At 48.9% G+C, this 26,620-nt stretch overlaps 1 protein-coding gene across 1 annotated transcript in view; it reads left to right on the forward strand.

The window, feature by feature from the left end:
- LOC143961741 (asialoglycoprotein receptor 1-like) overlaps positions 1–26,620 on the forward strand; it is a 100,917-nt gene that overhangs the window by 60,683 nt on the left and 13,614 nt on the right. Inside the window, exons 5-8 of the mRNA XM_077471080.1 lie at positions 12,020–12,100; positions 18,262–18,333; positions 20,328–20,399; positions 22,026–22,064. Of these exons, the coding sequence (XP_077327206.1) occupies positions 12,020–12,100; positions 18,262–18,333; positions 20,328–20,399; positions 22,026–22,064 (264 nt within the window). The remainder of the gene's footprint in view (positions 1–12,019; positions 12,101–18,261; positions 18,334–20,327; positions 20,400–22,025; positions 22,065–26,620) is intronic.

Consider the following 26,620-nt stretch of genomic DNA (forward strand, 5'->3'; position numbering starts at 1 on the left):
GTGGGTACAGAGGTGCCCATCTCCTAAGAGAGCTACAGGTTTTGTTATTACCTCTGCATGAAGGGTTGTGTATCAATACTGTACCAAGTGGTTGTTATTGTGTTGATTGTTTCCTCGTCGACTTCATGGTGGATGTGTATCATGGAAAGTTATTTTGCGGATCTTCATGGCATTTGGGGGAGCTGGTTGCGTTGTTTAATCTGTTCTGGCTTTCCTGTGTGCCGGTGATGCTGGGACCCTTCCTTCTCCTGGGGACCGGCGGTTAGCCAGTGGAGGCGAGAGACGTGGGGAAAGTTGGCGTCTTCTGGTTGTGGGTAGGGTTTCTCTGTGGGATGCTTCCATTGGTTCCTCTTGTTGTCTGCCTTCACCTCATAGGTCGTGATTCCAGTCCTGGATTACGACTGTTGGGATCCCTAAATAGTCGCAGAATGCATTAGCTTCCTCTGGGTGATGCAGGAGACAAACTCTGCCGCCTGAGCCCGCTTATAGACAGAAAGGAAATTCCCACCTATAGGGGATGTTCCTGTCTCTCAATACATCCAGGAGCGGGTGCAAAGCTCTGCACTTTTGTAAGGTGATTTGGGACAAGTCGTGATATAATTTAATTTCTGTGCCCCGGTATAAGATGTGTCTCCTGAGTCTTGCTTGCCTCATTATTTCTTCCTTTATTCTGAAGTTGGTTAGACATCCGATAATGTCTCTTGGGGGTCTGTATCTCTGCCCCTAGGGCGTAATGCACGGTGTAGTTGTTCCATCTCCACCGGTGTGTCGGGTGGGCGGCCTAGCAGATCATTGAAGATGTTTGTCACGGCATGAGGAAGATGATCAGAATCGATCAATTCAGGGAGTCTCTTGATTCTGATGTTTGTGACGGCGACCCCAGTTGTCTAGATCTTCGATATGTCTCGGTATCTCTCGGATTTGTGTGGAGTGGGTGCCTATGGAGTGGTGTGCTGCGTTTATCGCCTCCTCACTGCGTTCTGTGATCTCTTCCACCTCCTCTAAACGCCCTGCAACAGCCTGCAAATCTAGTCTCAGTTCAGCTATTGCAGCTGACAGGGTGTTTTTTTATATCAGTGGCCACCGCTCTGAGGTCTTCAATGCTCAGGCTGTGTGCAGCTGGAGGCTGGCGCTCACATGCTGGTATTCCAGGCTGCCTCGTGGGGATGTGGCTCACCTCCCTGGAGGCCTGCATGGCTGCGGCTGTCTCCCGCGTTCTGAACCTGAATATCTCTGGTATACTGCCGGAGAGTTGTGTGTCGGGGTCCCGCAGTGAGCGAGGATCGGGTGGCGGAGGGATCCCGGTCCGTTTTGCCCATCTTCTTCTTGCTTATTCTCCCGTGGTGCGGATGTAGGGGCCGTTGAGTAGCAGAGCTGTAGGCTTAGGCTGCCATCTTCTGCCGCATCCAGGCCACGCCCCCATAATACTCAAATGTTAATCACAAGCGAATGAACTAATGAATTAAACTAATAAATTAAATTAACAAATTATTAAATCGTTTAAGTGAGTGCTATTACATCCATAAAGTTGAATAAATAAATAAGTACCCTTGTCCGTATGTGAGTGTTGAGATAAGGCCCTTTGTCACACATGAATCCCATATATATATATATATATATATATATATATATATATATATATATATAACGGAAACAACCACTTAATAACCTATCTGTAAATAAATCGGTTATAAACCTCACTACATATCTCATAGTGTGTGTGAATAGACTTATATCGAGACATATGAAGACATATAGAAAAAAACTCTTATATTTCTACTAAATAGAAAGTCCTCAAGACTAAGGCGCCAGGTGCTTGCATATTCATAGATGTCACAAAAACCCCAGCGCTCCCACATAGTATGCATTAAAGGGGTTAACGTGTGTTGATTCCTTGAGGGTTCCGCTGACCAGCACTGGACGGCATACTCCAGGTGCGGCTGGACCAGAGTCTTGTAGAGTGGTGAGAATTATCGTTTTATCTCTGGAGTTGATCCCCTTTTTAATGCCAATATTCTGTTTGCTTTGTTAGCAGCAGCTTGGCATTGCTGAGCCCATCATCTACTAGGACCCCCAGGTCCTTTTCCATCCTAGATCCCCCCAGGGGTTCTCCCCCCAGTGTATAAATTGCATTCAGATTTTTGCCACCCAAATGCATTATTTTACATTTTTCTACATTAAACCTCATTTGCCATGTAGTTGCCCACCTCATTCATTTGTTCAGATTTTTTTGCAAAGTTTCCACATCCTGCGGAGAAGTTATTGCCCTGCTTAGCTTAGTATTGTCCACAAATACAGAGATTGAACTGTTTCCCCCATCCTCCAGAGTAGTAGATTAGTAGTGCAAACAAATATATTATAAACCAATCATAGTCAATAAATTACTGTGATTCAATAACAAGTTCATGAGCGGGCACACGTTTCTACAGAATATTACAGAAATACATGCACTTCCTCTTTATTGTGGTATTTCTAAGTTCCTAAAACTGAAATGTAGTATGCGGCAACGCCATATTTTAGGAAGTACCTAACTATAAAATCAACAGGGATTGAAGAGGCAGACTGAGCAGCACAGAATCGGGTTTGTCTGCAGAGGGAACCAGGTAGGTTGTAGATGTGATCATTGATTAATATTGAGGGGGGAGGGGGGATAGGAATGGGGTCACTTTGACATAGTTGGCCAGCAAAGGGATTAATTTGATGCATTTGGCTAGTGAGGGATCACTTTGATGTAGTTGACCAGAAAGGGCTCGCTTTAACACAGTTGACCAGGAAGGGATAACTTTGATGCAGTTGACCAGAGAGCCGTCATTTTGATGTGGTTGGCCAGCGAGGGATCACTTTGATTCAGTTGACCAGAGAGGGATCACTTTGATTCAGTTGACCAGAGAGGGATCACTTTGATGCAGTTGACCAGAGAGGGATCACTTTGATTCAGTTGACTAGAGAGGGATCACTTTGATGCAGTTGACCAGAGAGGGATCAATTTGATGCAGTTGACCAGAGAGGGATCACTTTGATTCAGTTGACCAGAGAGGGATCACTTTGTATCAGATGACCATAAAGGTATCACTTTGACGCCTTTGACCAAAGAGGTATCACTTTGACCAGAGAGGTATCACTTTGACCAGAAAGAGCTCACTTTGATGCAGTTGACAAGAGAGGGATCACTCCAATGCAGTTGGCCAGAGAGGGATGACTTTGATTCAGTTTACCAGAAAGGAATAAATTTGACGCAGTTGGCCAGAGAAGGATCAATTGGATTCTGTTGGCCAGAGAGGGATAACTTTATTCAGTTGACCAGAAAGGGCTCACTTTAACACAGTTGACCAGAAAGGGATAACTTTGAAGCAGTTGACCAGAAAGGGATCACTTTGATGCAGTTGGCCAAAGAGAGATCACTTTGATTCAGATGGCCAGGGAGGGATCACTTTGATGCTGTTGGCCATAGAGGGATAACTTTGAAGCAGTTGGCCAGGGAAGGATAATTTTGATTTAGTTGGCTAGAAAGGGATCACTTTGATTCAGTTGACCAGAAAGGGATCACTTTGATGCACTTGTATAGAGAGGGTTCACTTTGACACAGTTGGTCAGAGAGGGATCACTTTGATGCAGTTGACCACAGAGAGATCACTTTAATGCAGTTGGCCAGAGAGAGATCACTTTGATTCAGTTGGCCAAAGAGGGATCACTTTTACACTGTTGGCCAAAGAGGGATCACTTTTACACTGTTGGCCAGAGAGGGATCACTTTGATTCAGTTGACCAGAAAGGGGTCACATTGATGCAGTTGACAAGAGAGGGATCACTTTTAACAGAGTTGACTAGAGAGGGATCACTTTGATTCAGTTGACCAGAAAGGAATAAATTTGATGCAGTTGGCCAGAGAAGGGTCACTTTGACATAGTTGGCCAGCAAATGAACTACGTTGATGCCGATGGCCAGTGAGGGATCACTTTTATTCAGGTGACCAGAAAGGGATCACTTTGACACAGTTGACCAGTGAAAGACCACTTTGATGATGTCGGCCGGAGAGTTGCGCACTGTTTGAGCACCATGTCCATGTCGACACGCTGGACCCGTTTTCTCATCTAGAGTTTTTCTGTGCTTTCAGTAATTCCCACCATCTTCTAATTTGCTCCCAATGTGTCCCACCCTTCTTCCAGCCTTGTGCTCCCAGAGTAAGGTGACCAGATTTTCAAAATGAAATCCGGGGACATATTTTTTTATTTATTGGCAAATGGTAAACTATTTTATAAGCATATTTTCCTAAAATGATATATGCAGAGTATGTGGTATGTGTTTATGGAATGACTGCAGGCCCGGATTGGCCATAGGGCAAACTGGGCGATTGCCCAGTGGGCTGCGGCGCCGGGGCCGCCATGCTGCAAGTACATGCTGGGCACTAGGCTCTTTGAGCCCGCGCCCCTCATGTAGCCTCTCTGCGGCCGCCGAGCTGCCATCTAAACTCTGCCCATCGGCGTCGGGAGGATGTAAACATAGAGGGAGCGGAGCTAGATGAGAAGCCTTTGGCCTCTCCGCGGCTGCCCGTATAGGTCGGGCATCGGTGGCAGCCTGCCAGGGGGCGTGACTGTGAAGGGGAGGAGCCAGATCAGACACCTGCGCTGAGTCCTGGCAGAACACCGGATAACAAAACGCGAGTCCCGCCGTGCTCTGCGCTCACCCCCTTATAACCAGGATATGAGGAGCGGTGGGGCGGCTGCATATAGAACAATCATTCTCTCCATCTTCCTCCTGCAGTATCGGAATGCCTGCAAGAGGGAGAGGAGAAGCAGGAGACTGCAGGAGGAAGATGGAGAGAATGATTGTTCTATATGCAGCCACCCTCACCCCTCCTCCTGTCCTGCTCTCTCTCTGCCACTCGCCAGTGCGCTCCACCTCCCCCATGCCCTCTGCCACCCCCACAGTGCACTCCACCTCCTCCATGTCCTCTGCCACTCCACCAGTGTAATCCACCTCCCCCATGCCCTCTGCCACCTTCCCAGTGCAATCCACCTCCCCTATGCCCTCTGCAACCCCCCAGTGTTCTCCACCTCCCCCATGCCCTCTGCCACCCCCCCGTGAGATCAACCTCCCCCATGCTCTCTGCCATCCGACCAGTGCGCTCCACATCCCCCATGCTCTCTGCCACACCCCCAGTGCAATCCAACTCACCCATGCCCTCTGCAACCCCCAGTACAATCCACCTCCTCCATGCCCTCTGCCACCCTCCCAGTGCAATCCTCCTCCCTTATGCCCTCTGCCACCCCCCCCAGTGTTCTCCATCTCCCCCCATGCCCTCTGCCACCCCCCAGTGCGCTCCACCTCCCCCATGTCCTCTGCCACCCCACCAGTGTAATCCACCTCCCCCATGCCCTCTGCCACCTTCCCAGTGCAATCCACCTCCCCTATGCCCTCTGCAACCCCCCCAGTGTTCTCCACCTCCCCCATGCCCTCTGTCACCCCCCCCGTGAGATCAACCTCCCTCATGCTCTCTGCCACCCAACCAGTGCGCTCCACCTCCCCCATGCCCTCTGCCACCCCCACAGTGCACTCCACCTCCTCCATGTCCTCTGCCACCCCACCAGTGTAATCCACCTCCCCCATGCCCCCTGCCACCTTCCCAGTGCAATCCACCTCCCCTATGCCCTCTGCAACCCCCCCAGTGTTCTCCACCTCCCCCATGCTCTCTGCCACCCAACCAGTGCGCTCCACATCCCCCATGCTCTCTGCCACCCCCCAGTGTGCTCCACCCCCCAGTGTGTTCCACGTCCCCCATGCTCTCTGCCAACCCCCCAGTGCGCTCCACCTACCCAATGCTCTCCGCCACCCTCCCTGTGCTCTACACCTCCCTGCATGCTCTCCACCACCCCCCCCAGTATGCTCCACCTCACCCATGCCCTCTGCCACCCCACCAGTGCGCTCCACCTCCCCCATGCTCTCTGCAAGCCCCCCAGTGCAATCCACCTCACCCATGCCCTCTACCACCCCCACAGTGTGATCCACCTCCTCCATGCCCTCTGCCACCCTCCCAGTGCAATCCTCCTCCCCTATGCCCCCTGCTACCCCCCAGTGTTCTCCACCTCCCCCCATGCCCTCTGCCACCCCCCGGTGCAATCCACCCTCCAGTGTGCTCCATGTCCCCATTGCTCTCTGCCAACCCCCAAGTGCGCTCCACCTCCCCATGCTCTCCACCACCCTCCCTGTGTTCTCCACCACCCTCCCTGTGGTCTCCACCACCCTCCCTGTGGTCTCCACCTACCCAATGCTCTCCGCCACCCTCCCTGTGCTCTCCACCTCGCCCCATGCTCTCCATCACCCCCCAGTATGCTCCACCTCACCCATGCCCTCTGCCACCCCCCAGTGTGCTCCACCTCCCCCATGCCCTCTGCCACCCCCCGTGTATTCCTCCTCTCCCATGTCCTCTGCAACCCCCCAGTACGCTCCACCACCCAATTCTTTTTGCCACCCACCAGTGCGCTCCACAACCCCATGCCCTCTGCCACTCCTCCGTGCACTCCACCTCCCCGTGCCCTCTGCCACCCCCACAGTGCACTCCACCTCGCCCATGCCCTCAGCTACCCCCAGTGCAATCCTCCTCCCATATGCCCTCTGCCACCCCCAGTGAGATCCACCTCCCCCATGCTCTCTGCCACCCCACCAGTGTGCTCCATCTCCCCCATGCTCTCTGCCACCCCCCAGTGCAATCCACCTCACCCCAATGCCCTCTGCCCCCCACTGTGCTCCACCTCCCCCATGTCCTCTGCTACCTCCCCCAGTGTGCTCCACCACCCCCATGCTCTCTGCCACCCCCCAGTGCAATCACCTCCCTCATGCCCTCTGCCAACCCCCGTGAGCTCCACCTCCCACATGCACTCTGCCACCCCCCAGTGCGCTCCACCTCCCCCATGCTCTCTGTCACCTCCCCAGTGCAATCCACCCCCCCAGTGCAATCCACCTCACCCATGCTCTCTGTCAACCCCTCCAGTGTACTCCACCTCCCCCATGCTCTCTGCCACCCCCCCAGTGCAATCCACCTCACCCATGCCCTCTACCACCACCCCAGTGTGCTCCACCTCCCAAATGCCTTGTGCCACACCCCAGTGTGCTCCACATTCCCCATGCCCTCTGCCACCCCCCAGTGCGCTCCAAATCCCCCATGCCCTCTGCCACCCCCTCAGTGCGCTCCACCCCCCAGTGTGCTCCACCTCCCCATGCCTTCTGCCACCCACCAGTGCGCTCCACCTTCCCCATGCTCTCTGCCACCCCCCCAGTGTGCTCCACCTCCTCCATGCCCTCTGCCACCCCCCCCCCCCCGTGCGCTCCACTTCTCCCATTCCCTCTGTCACCCCCCAGTGCACTACACCTCCCCCATACTCTCTGCCACCCCCCAGTGTGCTCCACCTCCTCCATGCTCTCTGCCACTCCCCAATGTGCTCCACTTCCCCCATGCTCTCTGTCCCCCCAGTGCACTCCAAATCCCCCATGCCCTTTGCCATCCCCCAGTGTGCTCCACCCCCCAGTGTGCTCCACGTCCCCCATGCTCTCTGCCAATCCCCCAGTGCGCTCCACCTCCCCATGATCTCCACCACCCTCCCTGTGCTCTCCACCTACTCAATGCTCTCCGCCACCTCCCTGTGCTCTCCACCTCCCCCCATGCTCTCCACCACCCCCCAGTATGCTCCACCTCACCCATGCCCTCTGCCACCCCCCAGTGCAATCCACCCTCCAGTGTGCTCCATGTCCCCATTGCTCTCTGCCATCCCCCAAGTGCGCTCCACCTCCCCATGCTCTCCACCACCCTCCCTGTGGTCTCCACCTACCCAATGCTCTCCGCCACCCTCCCTGTGCTCTCCACCTCCCCCCATGCTCTCCACCACCCCCCAGTATGCTCCACCTCACCCATGCCCTCTGCCACCCCCAGTGTGCTCCACCTCCCCATGCCCTCTGCCACCCCCCGTAAATTCCTCCTCTCCCATGCCCTCTGCAACCCCCCAGTGCACTCCACCTCCCCTATGCTCTCTACCACCCCCCAGTGCGCTCCACCACCCCATTCTTTTTGCCACCCCCCAGTGCGCTCCACACCCCTATGCCCTCTGCCACCCCTCCATGCACTCCACCTCCCCGTGCCCTCTGCCACCCCCACAGTGTGCTCCACCTCGCCCATGCCCTCAGCTACCCCCAGTGCAATCCTCCTCCCCTATGCCCTCTGCCACCCCCAGTGAGATCCACCTCCCCCATGCTCTCTGCCACCCCACCAGTGTGCTCCATCTCCCTCATGCTCTGCCACCCCCCAGTGCAATCCACCTCACCCCAATGCCCTCTGCCCCCCGACTGTGCTCCACCTCCCCCATGCCCTCTGCTACCTCCCCCAGTGTGCTCCACCACCCCCATGCTCTCTGCCACCCCCCAGTGCAATCACCTCCCTCATGCCCTCTGCCAACCCCTGTGAGCTCCACCTCACCCATGCACTCTGCCACTCCCCAGTGCGCTCCACCTCCCCCATGCTCTCTGTCACCCCCCAGTGCAATCCACCCCCCCAGTGCAATCCACTTCACCCATGATCTCTGTCAACCCCTCCAGTGTACTCCACCTCCCCCTTGCTCTCTGCCACCCCCCCAGTGCAATCCACCTCACCCATGCCCTCTGCCACCACCCCAGTGTGCTCCACCTCCCAAATGCCTTGTGCCACCCCCCAGTGTGCTCCACATTCCCCATGCCCTCTGCCACCCCCCAGTGCGCTCCAAATCCCCCATGCCCTCTGCCACCCCCTCAGTGCGCTCCATCCCTCAGTGTGCTCCACCTCCCCCATGCCTTCTGCCACCCACCAGTGCGCTCCACCTTCCCCATGCCCTCTGCCACCCCCCCAGTGTGCTCCACCTCCTCCATGCCCTCTGCCACCCCCCCCCAGTGGGCTCCACCTCTCCCATGCCCTCTGTCACCCCCCAGTGCATTACACCTCCCCCATACTCTCTGCCACCCCCCAGTGTGCTCCACCTCCCCCATGCTCTCTGCCACTCCCCAGTGTGCTCCACTTCCCCCATGCTCTCTGTCCCCCCAGTCCACTCCAAATCCCCCATGCCCTTTGCCATCCCCCAGTGTGCTCCACCCCCCAGTGTGCTCCACGTCCCCCATGCTCTCTGCCAACCCCCCAGTGCGCTCCACCTCCCCATGCTCTCCACCACCCTCCCTGTGCTCTCCACCTACCCAATGCTCTCCGCCACCTCCCTGTGCTCTCCACCTCCCCCCATGCTCTCCACCCCCCCCCAGTATGCTCCACCTCACCCATGCCCTCTGCCACCCCCCCAGTGTGCTCCACCTCTTTCATGCCCTCTGCCACCCCACCAGTGTACTCCTCCTCCCCATGCCCTCTGACACCCGCAAGTATACTCCACCTCCCCTATGCTCTCTGCCACCCCCCCGTGCACTCCACCCACCCATGCTTTTTGCCACCCCTCAATGCGCTCCACATCCCCCATGCCCTCTGCCACTCCTCCGTGCGCTCCACCTCCCTGTGCCCTCTGCCACCCCCACAGTGTTCTCCAACTCGCCCATGCCCTCTGCTACCCCCCAGTGTGTTCCACCTCCCCCATGCCCTCTGCCACCCCCCAGTGCACTCCACCTCCCCCCATGCTCTCTGCCACCCCCCCAGTGCTCCACCTCCCCCATGCTCTTTGCCACCCACCAGTGCGCTCCACATCCCCCATGCCCTCTACCACCACCCAGTGCGCTCCAAATCCCCCATGCCCTCTGCCACCCCCCAGTGCGCTCCACCTCCCCCATGCCCTTTGCACCCCCTGGTGTGTTCCACCTCCCCTATGCTCTCTGCCACCCCCAGCGCATTCCACATCCCCCATGCCCTCTGCCACCCACCAGTGCTCTCCAAATACCCCATGCCCTCTGCCACCCCCCCAGTGTGCTCCACCTCCCCCATGCCCTCTGAACCCCCCAGTGCGCTCCACCTCCCCATGCCTTCTGCCACCCCCCAGTGCGCTCCACCTCCCCCATGCCCTCTGCCACCCTCCCAGTGTGCTCTAACTGCCCCATGCTCTCTGCCACCCTCCCAGTGTGCTCTAACTGCCCCATGCTCTCTGCCACCCCCCCAGTGCGGTCCACCTCTCCCATGCCCTCTGCCACCCCCCAGTGCCCTCCACCCCCCATGTGCTCTGCACCCCCTAGTGCGCTCCACCTTCTCCATGCCTTCTGCCACCCCCAGTGCACTCCACCTCCCCATGCTCTCCACCGCCTTCCCTGTGTTCTCCACCACCCTCCCTGTGCTCTCCACCTACCCAATGCTCTCCGCCACCCTACTTTTGCTCTCCACCTCCCCCATGCTCTCCACCACCCTCCCTGTGCTCTCCACCTACCCAATGCTCTCCACCACCCTACCTTTGCTCTCCACCTCCCCCATGCTCTCCACCACCCCTCAGTGTGATCCACCTCCCACATGCCTTCTGCCACCCCCCCGTGTGCTCCACCTCCCCCATGCTCTCTGCCACCCCCCAGTGTGCTCCACCTCCCCCATGCTCTCTGCCACCCCCCAGTGCGGTCACCTCTCCCATGCCCTCTGCTACCCCCCAGTGCGCTCCACCTCCCCCATGCCCTCTGCACCCCCTAGTGCGCTCCACCTCCTCCATGCCTTCTGCCACCCCCCAGTGCGCTCCACCTCCCCCATGCCCTCTGCCACCCCCCCAGTGCACTCCTCCTTCTCCATGTTCTCTGTCACCCCCCAGTGCGCTCCACCTCCCCCATGCCCTCTGCCACCCCCCAGTGCTCTCCACTTCCCCTCATGGTCTCTACCACCCCCCAAGTGCGATCCACCTCCCACATGCCCTCTGCCACCCCCCCAGTGTGCTCCACCTCCCCCATGCTCTCTGCCACCCCCCAGTGCGCTCCACCTCCCCCATGCTCTCTGCCACCTCCCCCAGTGCGCTCCACCTCCCCCATGCCCTCTGCCACCCCCAGTGTGCTCCACCTCCCCCATGCTCTCTGCCACCCCCCAGTTCACTCCACCTCCCCCCCCAGTGTGCTCCACCTCCCCATGTTCTCCACCGCCCTTCGTGTGTTCTACTTATAGGTGGCAATGGTGGGCACTGATGAGGCAGCCGTGGCTCTCTGTGTGAGGGAGCGATGTCCCTCTGACAAAAGTCAATGATCTGTTTTTTTTTCCCCCTCACACTGCGGAAAAATATATAGATTATCAATCTTTTGTTTACATTGCGTGCTCAACTGTCATTGGCTGACAGCTGATCACGAGGCAAGGGGTCGTTATCACAGAGCGCACCCCACGCATGCTTTCCACATTGTGTTCCCAGTGTGTCCTTATCAACTTCCAGCTGCTTGATCCATCATCCCAGTGAGTCCCTAACTGCATTTAGCCACGTGTTCCCAATATGCCTTAGTAAGCCTTGCTATTTCCTTCAGCCTTATCTGCTGCCTTGTGATACCTGTGCTCCTCCAACACTGCCAGGGAGTTGTGGCAGTGCAGTTGTGATCTTCTTGGGTGAGTTAGAGGACCACAGCCTGAGTATCACCTGTAGAACGATCTCTCTACCTCTAGATGGACCTTTTCAGGGCTCTCGCTGTAGCGAAAGAAGCAGATTCTCCAAACATTCTGTGTCAGCTCTGTGACTTTGGCCCATCTGCACCGCTGCCTCAACCAGTCCTGGTCATCTACTCCGACCCTCGTGGAAGATGAGTCTTAAGTCGTGATAGTAATAATACAATTAAATTCTAATGATCCCAAGGTTTTTCTATTTAAATGCTTAAAATGCTTAATTATACATTGTTATGTAAGTCGATTTATTATAGAATTTATCATTGGCGTCAGTAACTTTTACAATTCTCCAAGAATAAATTCCCGATAGGTCACAATAAATGTCAATAGCATCATATTTCAGAAAAGCTCCATCTCTTATTGATAAAATGCTGTGTAGAGCGTCACTATATGTGAATTACATTACCTGAAAATCCTCCCTGGTATCTACAATATGTATATTAAGGTCTGTGTTCTTCTTCAGGGCGCTTTTATGAGAAAAATACATATGCCAATATGGGTGATCTTCATTTAAAAAGGATGAAGAATGCATCAACAGCCGAAGGTAAGTTATTATAATGAGGGGGTATCCTCTTAATCTATTATGGACAGCTGAGGACCCGCGTCTTCATTTATAGGACACATGTCTACTAATACTAATACTGCTATAATGGCTCTACCAATCAGAAATCACCTTTTACTATATCTGTATTGAGGTAATAAAAAACAGAACCTCATTGGTTGCCCTGATTTAGTATACATTTTATACTTAAATACGATATACATGGTGATATACAATATATCTACAGTGGTGTGAAAAAGTGTTTGCCCCCTTCCTCATTTCCTGTTCCTTTGCATGTTTGTCACACTTAAGTGTTTCGGAACATCAAACCAATTTAAACAATAGTCAAGGACAACACAAGTAAACACAAAATGCAATTTGTAAATGAAGGTGTTTATTATTAAAGGTGAAAAAAAATCCAAACCATCATGGCCCTGTGTGAAAAAGTGATTGCCCCCTAAACCTAATAACTGGTTGGGCCACCCTTAGCAGCAACAACTGCAACCAAGCGTTTGCGATAACGTGCAATGAGGCTTTTACAGCGTCCTGGAGGAATTTTGGCCCACTCATCTTTGCAGAATTGTCCTAATTCAGTTACATTAGAGGGTTTTCGAGCATGAACTGCCTTTTTAAGGTCATACCACAACATCTCAATAGGATTCAGGTCAGGACTTTGGCTAGGCCACTCCAAAGTCTTCATTTTGTTTTTCTTCAGCCATTCGGTGGTGGACTTGCTGGTGTGTTTAGGATCATTGTCCTGCTGCAGAACCCAAGTTCGTTTCAGCTTGAGTACACGAACAGATGGTCGGACATTCTCCTTCAGGATCTCTTGGTAGACAGCAGAATTCATAGTTCCTTTTATCACGGCAAGTCTTCCAGGTCCTGAAGCAGCAAAACAGCCCCAGACCATCACACTACCACCACCATATTTTACTGTTGGTATAATGTTCTTTTTATGAAATGCAGTGTTCCTTCTACGCCAGATATACTTGGACACACACCTTCCAAAGAGTTCCACTTTTGTCTCATCGGTCCACAGAATGTTGTCCCAAAAGTCTTGGGGATCATCAAGATGTGTAGTGGAGAAATTGAGACGAGCTTTGATGTTCTTTTTGCTCAGCAGTGGTTTTCTCCTTGGAACTCTGCCATGCAGGCCATTTTTGCCCAGTCTTTTCCTGATGGTGGAGGCATGAACGCTGACCTTAACTGAGGCAAGTGAGGCCTGCAGTTCCTTGGACGTTGTTGTGGGGTCTTTTGTGACCTCTTGGATGAGTCGTCGCTGCGCTCTTGGGGTAATTTTGGGTGGCCGGCCACTCCTGGGAAGGTTCACCACTGTTCCATGTCTTCGCCATTTGTGGATAATGGCTCTCACTGTGGTTCGCTGGATTCCCAAAGCTTTGGAAATGGCTTTATAACCCTTTCCAGACTGATAGATCTCAATTACTTTCTTTCTCAATTGTTCCTGAATTTCTTTGGGTCTCGGCATGATGTGTAGCTTTTAAGGATCTTCTGGTGGACCTTACTGTGTCAAGCAGCTCCTATTTAAGTGATGCCTTGATTGTGAACAGGTGTGGCAATAATCAGGCCTGGGTGTGGCTAGAGAAATTGAACTCAGGTGTGGACAACCACAGTTATAGTATGTTTTAACAAGGGGGGCAATCACTTTTTCACACAGGGCCATGATGGTTTGGATTTTTTTTCACCTTTAATAATAAACACCTTCATTTACAAATTGCATTTTGTGTTTACTTGTGTTGTCCTTGACTATTGTTTAAATTGGTTTGATGTTCCGAAACACTTAAGTGGCACAAACATGCAAAGGAACAGGAAATGAGGAAGGGGGCAAACACTTTTTCACACCACTGTACATATTTTTTGGGAAATGAACTCAAGTGTAGAGATCATAAGGACTCTTCTGATAAGGCTTCTTCCTGACCACTATTATTAAAAACACAGATGTTACCCTGGTTGGGGGTATTGGGAATTGTTCAGCAAACAAACAATTATTAGCAGCTTCCTGGTTTGTTTTTGCAGTTCTGTTGCTGTGGCCTCAAACATAGACTCTTATCTGTTCCTCCAGACAGTACCCTCTAAAACTGGACACGTGTTTCTGGCTACCCCCTTGCAGTCATATGGACTCCTTAGGGAAGGCCAGTCTCTCCCAAAACAAAATAGGATTGCACAAGCTGGTTGCTCAAAACACACGGAGCCGGGATTGGAGAGTTCATCCCTCATAAGTCTCTACAAAGTCTCCGGGCTGCAGGATCCAATCCAGTTTCCTCCAGTTTCCTCCATATGACCTAAACCCCTTCGGATCGCCTCAACCTGCCTGGGCAAGAACCCTGGGCAAGAAAAAGTCTTTGATAGAGTGTTGTAATACTGTCACTATATATATATATATATATATATATATATATATATAACACCGACCCCTGAAGGAGCTGCTAGTTTCATTTGGGCTTACCGTTACCTCACCTGCTTCCTGGCCTAAAAATGTTGAAACTGACACTGAATGCTCTTTTGGATTATTTATTTAGAAAAAAGACAACGTCTCCTAATAAAGGGTAGAGGGTTAAGGGTGAGTTCAGGCACTTCAATTGCAGGGTGAAGGTATTAGAAGAATCCAGAGGATAAAACTGTTCCACAAACTGGATTCAACAACCCCCGGATAGACCTCTCTCACTAGGCCTAGCAGCCGGTGGGATGATCAGTAAAGTCTCTGCCACAGACTTGTAAGTTACACTTGAGCATTACTGAGAGATTGGGATGAATTTAAAGAACTGACATACAGTACCAGCTTCTCTCAGCCGACCAGGCGATGCCAAAGGAGTGTAGATTGCATCCTTCAACTAAGCCTCCAGGCTCCTTCAGAGAAACCAGCCTTGCGCACGGTCTTTTCCTGAAAGAGTCCTCCCCTGGGGTTTTTCAGTTGCTGGGCCTCTCCCTTCAGATAAGATGGCACCGGACCATCCCTGGATCAGTAGGCTCCAAAATTCGCTCGGGCCTATCCCTTCAGTTGCGTCGCCTCGGGCCAGCCAGCCACGAGACACAGAATGCATAGTTTCACACCCCAGACCAGGAGGGCCACAGAGCTGGGAACAGGCAGAAAATAATCCCCCCTAACATGGCGTTGGTACCTTAAATACCACCCCCCAGAATGCACAACAGGAAAACACTCCCACTGGGTTGGTTCTGAGAGATAAGTGGCATTCAATGCATCCAGCTAGACTTTCTTCTCTTGCCGGCGGTGACAGTGACACCTACGGTAAAGGAGAACCCAGTGCAACCCAGCTGGACTGGTACTGAAACCAGAAATTTAGAGAAATTATCCTGAAGCCCAACTGTGGCTTCAGGCAACTTAATTTTTGAAAAACAATAGCGCTTGCTCATCAGGAGCCAGTGCTACATATATATATCCCTAGATCCTGAGGGATACTTAGTTGAAGGAGGTGCAAAACGATGCAGGAAGCATTGCCGTCCATTGCTCCTCCTTGGAAATTGGCCAGCCCAGTGGAAATCTCAAAGTTCCCACAATGCACACATACACTAATATCCAAGCTGCTACCACCTACAAATGACAGGCTTGTGGGAGATCTTATTTCTGACACTCACAATTAGAGATACAGGTTCAGGTGTGTAGCAATGCAGGTTTTGCCCCAAACTTTAGCTCCTTGCGTTTTAGTTAACAGGTCAACTAAATTACTTTTTCACCCATGGCTGTGAACCTCCTGATTCACAAGGAAGGTGTTCATTAGTAGCGGTATTACTACTGCCACTAATGAGTGACAGCTTCCCATCCAGGTCTGTGATTGCCAGGACACTGTGGCTGTCAGGGGTTGAGCAACCAATGGAGCATCCCTGCCCCCATTCATCTGAATGTAGATAGTTGGACTGGGGATGTTTGTAGATGTCCTTGACCAAATATCACCACATGGTAATATTTGTTCAGTGATGTCAGCCAGCATCCTCTGCGTCACTGTTTCCATTCAGCTGAAAAGGGATGCATCATTGTTTGCTAGGACACCGGGGGTCACCAGCATCCAAGAACCACTATGATGTCATTGAAGCTTTGCTGTCATTCCCAGTAAGAGGATCAGTGGCAAAAAATCATTTTGGGACATTTACTTTGCGGGACTTTCTTTTGGACATTATTTTTGGGCATGATAGGACGTTATTTTTTAGATGTCTTGGTGCATAATTTTTTTTCAACATTTTAGTATATTATTTTTGGACATCGTGGGACTATTTGTAGACTGTGTAGGACTGCAGGACACATACTTTTTGGACATCAAGGGCCATTATTTTTGGACATCTTGAGACATTATCTTTTAGACGTCGTAAACATTATTTTTGGACATTGTGGGATATTATTTTTGGACATTAAGGGCAATTAACTTTTAGATATCATAGACATAATTTTTTGAACATCTTGGGACATTTTTTGTTTACAACATGGGACATAATTATTTTTGGACATAGTGGGACATTGTTTTTGGACATTGCAGGATATTATTTTTGGAAATCACAGGACATTCATTTTTAGACATTGTGGAACAATATTTTTTAGTCATCATAAGACAATATTTTTTTGGACATACAGTAGTAGGACATGTAGTAGACATACAGTAGTAGGACATGTAGTAGACATATGGTAGAAGGACATGTAGTAGACATACAGTAGTAGGACATGTAGTAGACATACTGTATTAGGACATCTATTAGGCATACAGTAGTAGGACATGTAGTAGACATACAGTATCAGGGTATGAACCAGAACCTACACTCTCATTTGGCTATATCATGATAATGAAATAACATGAGGTGATAGTTAAATATACGGTTATAGTGGAAGATTATTAAATGATAGATGTGATATAAATATAGATATATACATGTAGCACTGACCCCCGAAGGAGCTGCTGGTTTTATTGGGCTTACCGTTACCTTCCCGTTTACTTCTCCATCTTGGGGGTTCCCATGGTAGATGGCCCAAAGAATGTGGAAACTGACACTGAATCTTCTTTAGGGTTATTTATTTGAAGCAGAAACAGAGTCTTTCAATAAGGATAGAGGGTTAGGAGCGAGTTCGGGTACTTTAGACTGCAAAAAATACAATGGAGTCCTTATAGAAAATCCAGAGAATAAAGACCGTTTCACAACTGGATCATACAACCCCCCGGATAGACCTCCTCTCACTAGGCCTAGCAGCCAGTAAGGTGTTTGACAAAGTCTCTGCCACAGACTTGTGAAGTACACTTGAGCGTAGGATGTTTGACAAAGTCTCTGCCACAAACTCATGATACACACTTAAGCGTTACTGAGGGACATAGACAAATTGGAAAAGCTATCATACAGTTCCAGTATCTCCCAGCCGATCCGGCGATACCGTATGAGTGTTGATCCAGGTAGCGTCCTTCAACCTAGCCTCCAGACTCCTTCAGAGAAGCCAGCCTTGTGCACGGCCTTCTCCTGGAGAGTCCTCCCCTGGGGTTTTCCAGTTGCCAGGCCTTTCCCTTCAGATGAGACGGCACCCGACCACCTTTGGATCAATAGGCCCAGAATTTCATTCAGACTTGTCCCTGCAGTTGTGTCACCTCGGGCTTGCCAGCCCCAAGACTTGAAATGAGTGGCTCCGCACCCCAGGCCAGGAGGGCCATGGGGGCTGGTCAGGAGACAGACAGAAAATAATCTCCGGAAACCCTGAAGCATGTGATGTCAGTACCTTAAATACCACCCCCCAGAATGCACAGCAGGAGAACACTCCCACTGGGCTGGATCCGAGGGAAATCAGTGGCATTCAATACACCCAGCTAGACTGCGCTTCTAACCTTGCCGGCGGTGACAGCGACACCTGTGGCCAAGGAGAACCCAGTGCAACCCAGCTGGACTGGTACCGAAACCAGAAATTTAACAAATTAGTTCCAAAACAAATTAGTCCCAAAACCCAACTGTGGTTTCAAGAAATGTAACTTTGAAAAAAACCTGCTCATCAGGAGCCAGCGCTACATACAGTTATAATAGAAGATTACAGATTTGTATGCAGGGAACGAGCACACAGATGATCCGGGATGAATTTAAAATGTCTTTACATGAGATAAGAATTCTGTAGGATTATTATACCGCCTGATACACGCAGGATTATTCACTATCCTCTCTGTCTTTAGAGATTCCGGTTGCCAAGAATACACCTCACCGGGTGATACTGATCCTGGGGATCCTCCTAATGTTCATTTCCTGTGAGTATCTCTAATATATTACAATATTACAATACTTTACCCAAATGAATTTTATATACTTTTTTTCATACACAGGATAATACGTCCCCTTCACAGACTCAGGCGGTATATATAAAAAAATACAAAAGGATCCATAGCGTGATACTGATTTTAATAAGGTAATTTGGGTTAAGGTATCCCCGCGCTGTCCTCAAGGGCCTAAGCTATTTAAAAGGATAGGTTGCAGCAAACTACCGACAGGGGTATGAACCCTAACCCCCAGATAATAAAAGTGAAAATCAAATAGATGGTGTTGCGCTACCTGAACTAGATATAAATATAGAGAGCCTAATACTGGAAGAAATAAAATCTAGCTATAAATCAACTAGCCTATCTTAAATAAAAATTAAAGTGCCTTGTGCTATGAAAAATAGTGACCAGTGTATTAAAAACTTAAATTCCAGAAATCATGTGTTTATATATCAACATAGGTAACTCTAAGTAAAAGGGGAAAAATATTCCATAAAGTGCAAATGTCTTATGTTAAAACGTGCAATTCATAGTGCATGATTACAAAAAGTTGGTAAAATACAGTCTTTAGTGAAATTAAATAAAGTGCCAGTGATTATTAGTATCCTCGTTCCCGAACGAGGATACCGGAAGTGACGTTCGCATACACGAGCGGAATGCTCGTCCGGTTTTAAAGCTGTATTTTATCGTATGTTTGTGAGTACCTCTTCTTATATATCGTTATAATAAATTTTACGAACGTACTTCACCATCCGAGTGTACCTCTATCTTTCCTATGAGACCTCTGGGAGTTATACTGAAGCCAAAGATCTATATGGAAACTATCTGAGAGAAAAATACCTACCTGAGGGGACCAATATCCACCTGCTAGGAATTGGGATAGAGTCCCTGGACCCTTGTTTTTGCTGCTTGATTTGCTGTTTACCTTACAGCAGTAAGGTAAGGGGCCATTTTACCTAGTGTGCCGTGTATACTGGAGACACAGAAATTACAACACGATTGCTGGCACCTGTTTTTCTTTTTGAGAAGCACTGAACAAGTCACTGAGCACTTATTTCAGCTTATATATAGACTGTCTTATATACATATTTAATTTTTTTCTTATTATTAAGAATATTTAATTATTTTTTTTTTTTTATTATTAAGAAGATTACGGAACTAATAATCACTGGCACTTTATTTAATTTCACTAAAGACTGTATTTTACCAACTTTTTGTAATCATGCACTATGAATTGCACGTTTTAACATAAGACATTTGCACTTTATGGAATATTTTTCCCCTTTTACTTAGAGTTACCTATGTTGATATATAAACACATGATTTCTGGAATTTAAGTTTTTAATACACTGGTCACTATTTTTCATAGCACAAGGCACTTTAATTTTTATTTAAGATAGGCTAGTTGATTTATAGCTAGATTTTATTTCTTCCAGTATTAGGCTCTCTATATTTATATCTAGTTCAGGTAGCGCAACACCATCTATTTGATTTTCACTCTGATTTTAATAAGCATTCGCTTCCTGAGGACGTTAACAACCTTATCTTACCTTGGGAAGGAGGCAGATCAGGCAGACATGGATCCGGGCTGAAGCTCCTCGCTCCATTGCTTCTCCTTCAGGCCGGACAGGAAATTAGTCCCAACTGAGACCCGATTGGCCAGAGAGTCCTAAGATTCCCTGACCAACCGTGTCTCAGGAACTGTTTCCTGATTGGTTGGTATCTATTCTAGGGTGGGAAAGTCAATGTTATACTGTGAAACAAGTGATTTTTTATTGCCTCTACATTGTGGATTCTGTAAATAGGCCGGGTGTGGTTCTCATGCGCTGTACTTTAAAAAATTTTTGTGAATGCATTTGTATCATTTTATTAGCGGTTAACTGTATATTATCAGGCACCTATGAAGTTTTGTGTAATGTTCTGTGGGTGTATTGGGGTGTAGATCTGCAGTAATCTGAGATGAGCCACCATTGTTATCATTACAGGTTCTCATTCCAGTGAAGTTCAGAGCATTCGGAGAGCTGTGAGGAACCTGGAGAAAGTCCAGACAGCAACCAGTAAGATTATCTTATTCCAATCACTGGAACACTTACCCATCAAACCACCTTTCACCACAGTGTGCAAACGGGATGTAGATACCACAAAGCCTCTCTCTGTCTGTTTGTAGAACGATATATCCAGATATCAAACACATTAGGGGAATTTTAAGAACAAAAAAACTGACATTACAGGTCCATGACATGATGGGTCCTCTTCTCTCCTCTGCAGTGGGTGGTTCATGAGTCCTGACATCATGGCTCTGTGACATTACAGTTCCTCCTCTGTCATCAGCAGTGGGGGAGTCCTGACCTCATTGGTCCTCTTCTGTCCTCAGCAGTGGGTGGATTCTGACCTCATTGGTCCTTTTCTGTCCTCAGCGGTTAGTGGGTCCTGACATCATGGGTCTATGACATTACAGTTCCTTCCTCTTCTGTAATCAGCATTGGGGGGGTCTTGACCTCATGGGTCTTCTTCTGACCTCAGCAGTGGGTGGATCCTGATGTGATGGATCTATGACATGATGGGTCCTTTTCTGCCTTCAACAGTAGCTGGGGGCTGACTTTGTGGGTTCTCTTCTGTCATCAGAAGTGGGTCCTGACATCATTGTTCCTATTCTGTCCTCAGAAGTGGGTGGGTTCATTACATGGTGGGTCCTCTTCTGTCCTTAGCAGTGGCTGGGCCCTGACCTCATGTGTTCTCTTTTGTCCTTAGCAGTGGGTGAGTCCTAACCTCATGGGTTCTCTTCTATCCTCCGCAGAGAGTAGGCTCTGATCTTATGGCTCCTCTTTTGTCCTCAGCAGAAAGTGGGCTCTAAGCTCATGGTTCCTCTTCATTCCTCAGCAGTAGGTGGTTCCTGAACTCATGGGTTCTCTTCTGTCCTCAGAAGTAGGTGGGTCCTGATGTCACAGACCCATGACATGATGGATCCAATTCAATCCTCAGCAGTGGGTAGGTCCTGACGTCATGGTTCCTCTTCTGTCCTCAGCAGAGGGTAGGTTCTAACCTCTTGGTTCCTCTTCTATCCTCAGCAGAGGGTGGGTTCTGACCTCTTGGTTCCTAGTCTGTCCTCATCACTGGGTGAATCTTGAATGCTGCAGAGAGCAGACCTTACAATGACAAGGTGTTGCCCTCAGCAGCATGCTCCTGTGAACCCATGGATGGCATACCCACTAAGGGGTAGGACTTTGACACCCTTAGTTCACAGGAAGTGGGTTAAGCGACACTGGACATCATTCAATCTGGAAAACTGTGAAACTATAATTATTACTGCAAGGGAAATATCCAGAGATGCTTTTCATTTTATTTTATTTTTGATATTAAACTAGAGTTGGGCTTGAAAGCAGACCTTTTATCAAATAGGATTTCTACTGCCTGGTCCACCATGTTCCATAAATGGTAACAGTCCTGAAACATTGTATTACGTGTAGAAACCGCTTCTCCAGAATCCCAATATGGTCACATGACTAAATGCCTAGGATCAAAGTTCAAACTGGTGGATTTTTCTCTTTAGCAGAAACAATGTGAACCCAAAAGAGATGGGCAATGTAGTGGGTGCATCTTAAACGAATGTATGTAGAATAAGAGAGGCGTATAATGATAAACCTGATCATACTAATTGATGTTGGTTTTCCTCTCTTTCTCAGATTGTGACGAGAATCCTAATTTACCATATGAAGTCATGGGTAATTATTTCATGCTCAATGTACTGTATATTAGAATGGATAGATAGATACAATTTATTATTATTATACAGGATTTATATAGCCAGCAGCAATAGAAAAATCACAAGCTTTGATATAATCAGTAAGGATGAGCCGAACACCCTCCAGGTTCGGTTCGCACCAGAATTTGCTAACAGGCAAAAAATTTGGACTAACACCATTAAAGTCTATAGGACACGCACATGAAAAAACAAAAGTGCTCATTTTAAAGTCTTATATGCAAGTTATTGTCATAAAAAGTGTTTGGGGACCCGGGTCCTGCCCCAGGGGACATGTATCAATGCAAAAAAAAGTTTTAATAACAGCTGTTTTTTTTGGAAGCAGTGAGTTTAATAATGCTTAAAGTGAAACAATAAAAATGAAAAATTCCTTTAAATATTGTGCCTGGGGGGTGTCTATAGTGTGTCTGTAAAGTGCAACATTTTTTCCATGTTTAGAACAGTCCCACAGCAAAATTACATTTCTAAAGGAAAAATTGTAATTTAAAACTGATTGCGGCTGTAATGAATTGTCGGGTCTCGGCAATATTGATAACATTCATTGAAAAAAATGGCATGGGTCCCCCCCCAGTCCATTACCAGGCCCTTCAGATCTGGTATGGATATTAAGGGGAACCCTGCGCCAAATAAGTAAAAAAGGAGTAGGCCCCCCCCCAAAAAAAAATCCATACCACACAATTATCTGAGCTCGCAACCTGGCAGGCCACAGGAAAAGAGGGGGGAAGGAGAGAGCGCCCCTCCTGAACCATACCAGGCCACATGCCCTCAACATAGGGGGGTGCTTTTGAGTCACCCCCAAAGCACCTGGTCTCCATGACGATGGGCACAAGGGCCTCCTCCCCAAAACCCTTGCTCGGTGGTTGTGGGTGTCTGCGGGTGGGGGGCTTATCGGAATCTGGAAGCTCCCCTTTAACAAGGGGACCTCCAGATCCCACCCCCCATGTGAATTGGTAATGGGTACATTGTACCCCTACCATTTTACAAAAAAGTGTCAAAAGTAGTAAAAATGACAAGAGCTACTTTAGGACAAAAAATCTAAACAATTAAAATGTCCCGCTATATAAATCCATGTCACGCCACCTGACGGACTGAAAAAATAAAAAAAACTGCAACAGCTCCGCCTCCATGAGAGGCTCCCGATCACTGCACGCTTCTTCTCGATGACAGCTCTTATAAAGCTGAGGTGGGCCCACCCGGTGACGTAAACAGGTGACCCCGCCCCCCCTGATGCCACGCGACATCAGAGGAAGGTGGGGTCACCCATTTATGTCAATGGATGGCCCCGCCCTCAGCTATATAACAGCTGTTATGGAGAAGAAGCTTCACTCAGCGGGAGCCTCCCATGGAGGCTCTCGTTGAGTGGAGGCGGAGGCGGAGCTGTTGAGTATTTTTGGAGGCGGAGCTGTTGAGTTTTTTTTTTTTCAGTCTGTCGGGTGGCGTGAGATGGATTTATATTGTGGGACACTTTTATTTTTTGATTTTTAAATAAAGGACTTGTCCCAAAGTGGATCTTGTCATTTTTACTATTTTTGGTGAAATGGTGGGAGTACAATGTACCCATTACCAATTCACATAGGGGGGTAGGCTGGGATCTGGGGGTCCCCTTGTTAAAGGGGGCTTCCAGATTCTGATAAGCCCCCCCCACCCACAGACCCCCACAACCACCGGGCAAGGGTTGTGGGGATGAGGCCAGCGGAGCTGTTGCAGTTTTTTTTTGGCTTGTCGGGCAGCGTGAGATGGATTTAAATTGTGGGACATTTTTATTTATTTATTTTTTAATAATTACAACAGGGGGACCCCTGTTGGGGGTCTGGTATGTATATATATATATATATATATATATATATATATATATATTATTGGTGTAGGGTTGCCCTTAATATCCATACCAGACTTGAAGGGCCTGTTACGGATTTTGGGGGGTCCCCTACACAATTTTTTTTTAAATTTTGTTTTGGGGTTCCCCTTAATATTTATACCAGACCTAAAGGGCCTGGTAATGGACTGGGGGAGGAACCATTTTTCAATGAGTTCTATATACATTGCTGAGACCTGGCAATTCATTACAGCCGCAATCAGTTTTAAATGACATTTTTTCCTTTAGAAATGTAATTTTGCTGTGGTATTGTTCATAACAGGGGAAAAATTTACCACTTTACAGGCATACTATAGACGCCCCCTGTCCCCACCAGACAGATATTTTAAGGAATATTTAATTTTTATTGTTTCACGTTAAACATTAAAAACATCACTGCTCCTGAAAAAACTGAAGTTTTTAAAACTTTTTTTTGCATTAATTCATATCCCTTGGGGCAGGACCCGGGTCCCCAAACACTTTTTATGACAATAACTTGCATATAAGCTTTTAAAATGAGCACTTTTCGTTTTTCATGTTTGTGTCCCATAGACTTTAACGGGGTTCCGTGGCTTTCAAATTTGCTGTGAACACCGCACAATCTTCGCTGTTCAGTGATCAGTTTCATCCCTAATAATCAGAGAAATGTCGAATGGCGGGTAGGTTAGAGATGCAGATCATGTCTGACTATCCATGGAGTGATCTGCATCCCTAACCTACCTGCCGTTTGGATGACACTTCTCTGATTATACCAAGGCTTGTGATTTTGCTCTTGCTGGTGAGTTTGAACCCTTGGGGCGAGTGACCCACGTGGTGAAGATCTTGGTGTACGGTGCACACTTTATTATCAACTAGGATCACCATCTACTCTCCAAACTTTAACCCCCTTATGCCATTCAAATGTTTCTCATATGCTTTAACATATGAATGCCGGTCAAGATATGGATTGACAGGAGTGATACTTTAATATTGGAAGGTGCTTTTTTCAATGCTTCTGGACTAGATACTATTAGTTTATTAGGTTTTATTCATTATTTTAGTGGCTGCTTTTTTATGTTAACGATCATTTTGATTGATTGTTGGTTAGTTGCCTGTTTTAACTTAATAGTAATAGAGCACTGAGTTGGTGTAAGTACGTCCATAGATACATTCAGTTTATTACTAGGATTTATATGGCGCCAACAGTTTAGGCAACCATTTACAACGTGAGGGCAGGCCGTACAGTTACAATACAATTCAATACAGGAGGAATCAGAGGGCCCTGCTCATTAGAGCTTACAATCTAGGAGGGAGAGTCAAGTGATACAAAAAGGTAATAACTGTGGGGAATGAACAGACGGAGAAAATAAAAGTACAATTGTTAGGTGTGGGCAGGATAGGCTTCTGTAAAGAGGAAGGTTTTCAGGGATTGTCTAAAAGCAAACAGAATAAGAGATAATCGGACAGATTGGAGTCGGGAGTTCCATAGAATGGGATGCTTTGGAAAAGTCCTGGGGATGAGCGCATGGGAGGAGGTGATGGGGCAGCTTGAGGGCAGGAGGTCTTGGGAGGAATGAAGAGAACGATTAGGTTGGTATTTTGAGAGTAGGTTAGTGATGTACCTGGGGGCAGAGTTGTGGATGGCTTTGTAAGTTGTTGTTAGTATTTTAAATTGAATTTGTTGGGTGAGCGGGAGTCAGTAGAGGGATTGACAGAGAGGAGTAGCGAAACACAGAGTGGTTGGCAGGTTAGATTTGCAGTAGTCAAGGCAATAGATGACCAAGGAGGGAAATAGAAGCTTATTAAAGGGGGCTCCCGGATTCCGAAAAGCCCCCCACCCGCAGACCTCAACAACCAACGGCTAGGGTTGTGGGAAAGAGGCCCTTGTCCTCATCAACATGGGGACAGGGTGATTTGGGGTGGGGGGGCCACAAGGCTCCCCCTTCCACAAAGCATCCACCCCCATGTTGAGGGCATGCGGCCTGGTACGGTTCAGGAGGGGGGTCGCTCGCTTGACCCCACCCCCTTCCTAAGGGGCTGCATGCTCAGATAAGGGTCTGGTATGGACTTTGAGGTGACCCCCACACTTTGGGGGACCCCACGCCTTTTTCCAGTATAGGAGGTTCCCCTTAAAATCCATACCAGGCGACGGGGCTCACAAGGTGTCAACCCCGCTGATGAAATCAACGAGATTGACTTCCTTCTCTAGTCCCGCCGTACCTGGAGTCACGTTTAAAATTAACAGACTTTAGTCCGTGTGTGAGCAAATCTGTTTATTTTGAAAGTCTGTCGGAACTCTGCCTGAAGTCCGTCGGAACTCTGCCTGAAGTCCGTCAGACCTAGTCCACAGGACCAAGTCTGCTGGAAAGTCGGATCATGTGTACACTGCATAACCTCACACAATTACAGGGTGGCTGGGAGCCTGAGAGCCCGGGAGTGCGGATGTAGCAGGTCTATGGAGGAACAAAGGTCCTCCTGTAAATGCTGGGGCAAGCACTTTATTGGTTGTTAGGACACTAGCAGCCCTAGCAACCAATGACTGTATACTGACAATGTAACCAGAGGAACCTGCACTGGGGACCAGGAAGGGTGGATGTTGTGTAGAAATAAAGACAGTAGGAATGTGAGGGACCGCTAACCCCTAGATACAATCTTGTAGTAGCTTGTAGTTTGGAGACCTCTGG

This window comes from Lithobates pipiens, unplaced genomic scaffold (assembly GCF_037356315.1).
Source record: "Lithobates pipiens isolate NorthernLeopardFrog02 unplaced genomic scaffold, aLitPip1_a1.2 Scaffold_8, whole genome shotgun sequence".
In the NCBI taxonomy this organism is placed as follows: Eukaryota; Metazoa; Chordata; class Amphibia; order Anura; family Ranidae; genus Lithobates; species Lithobates pipiens.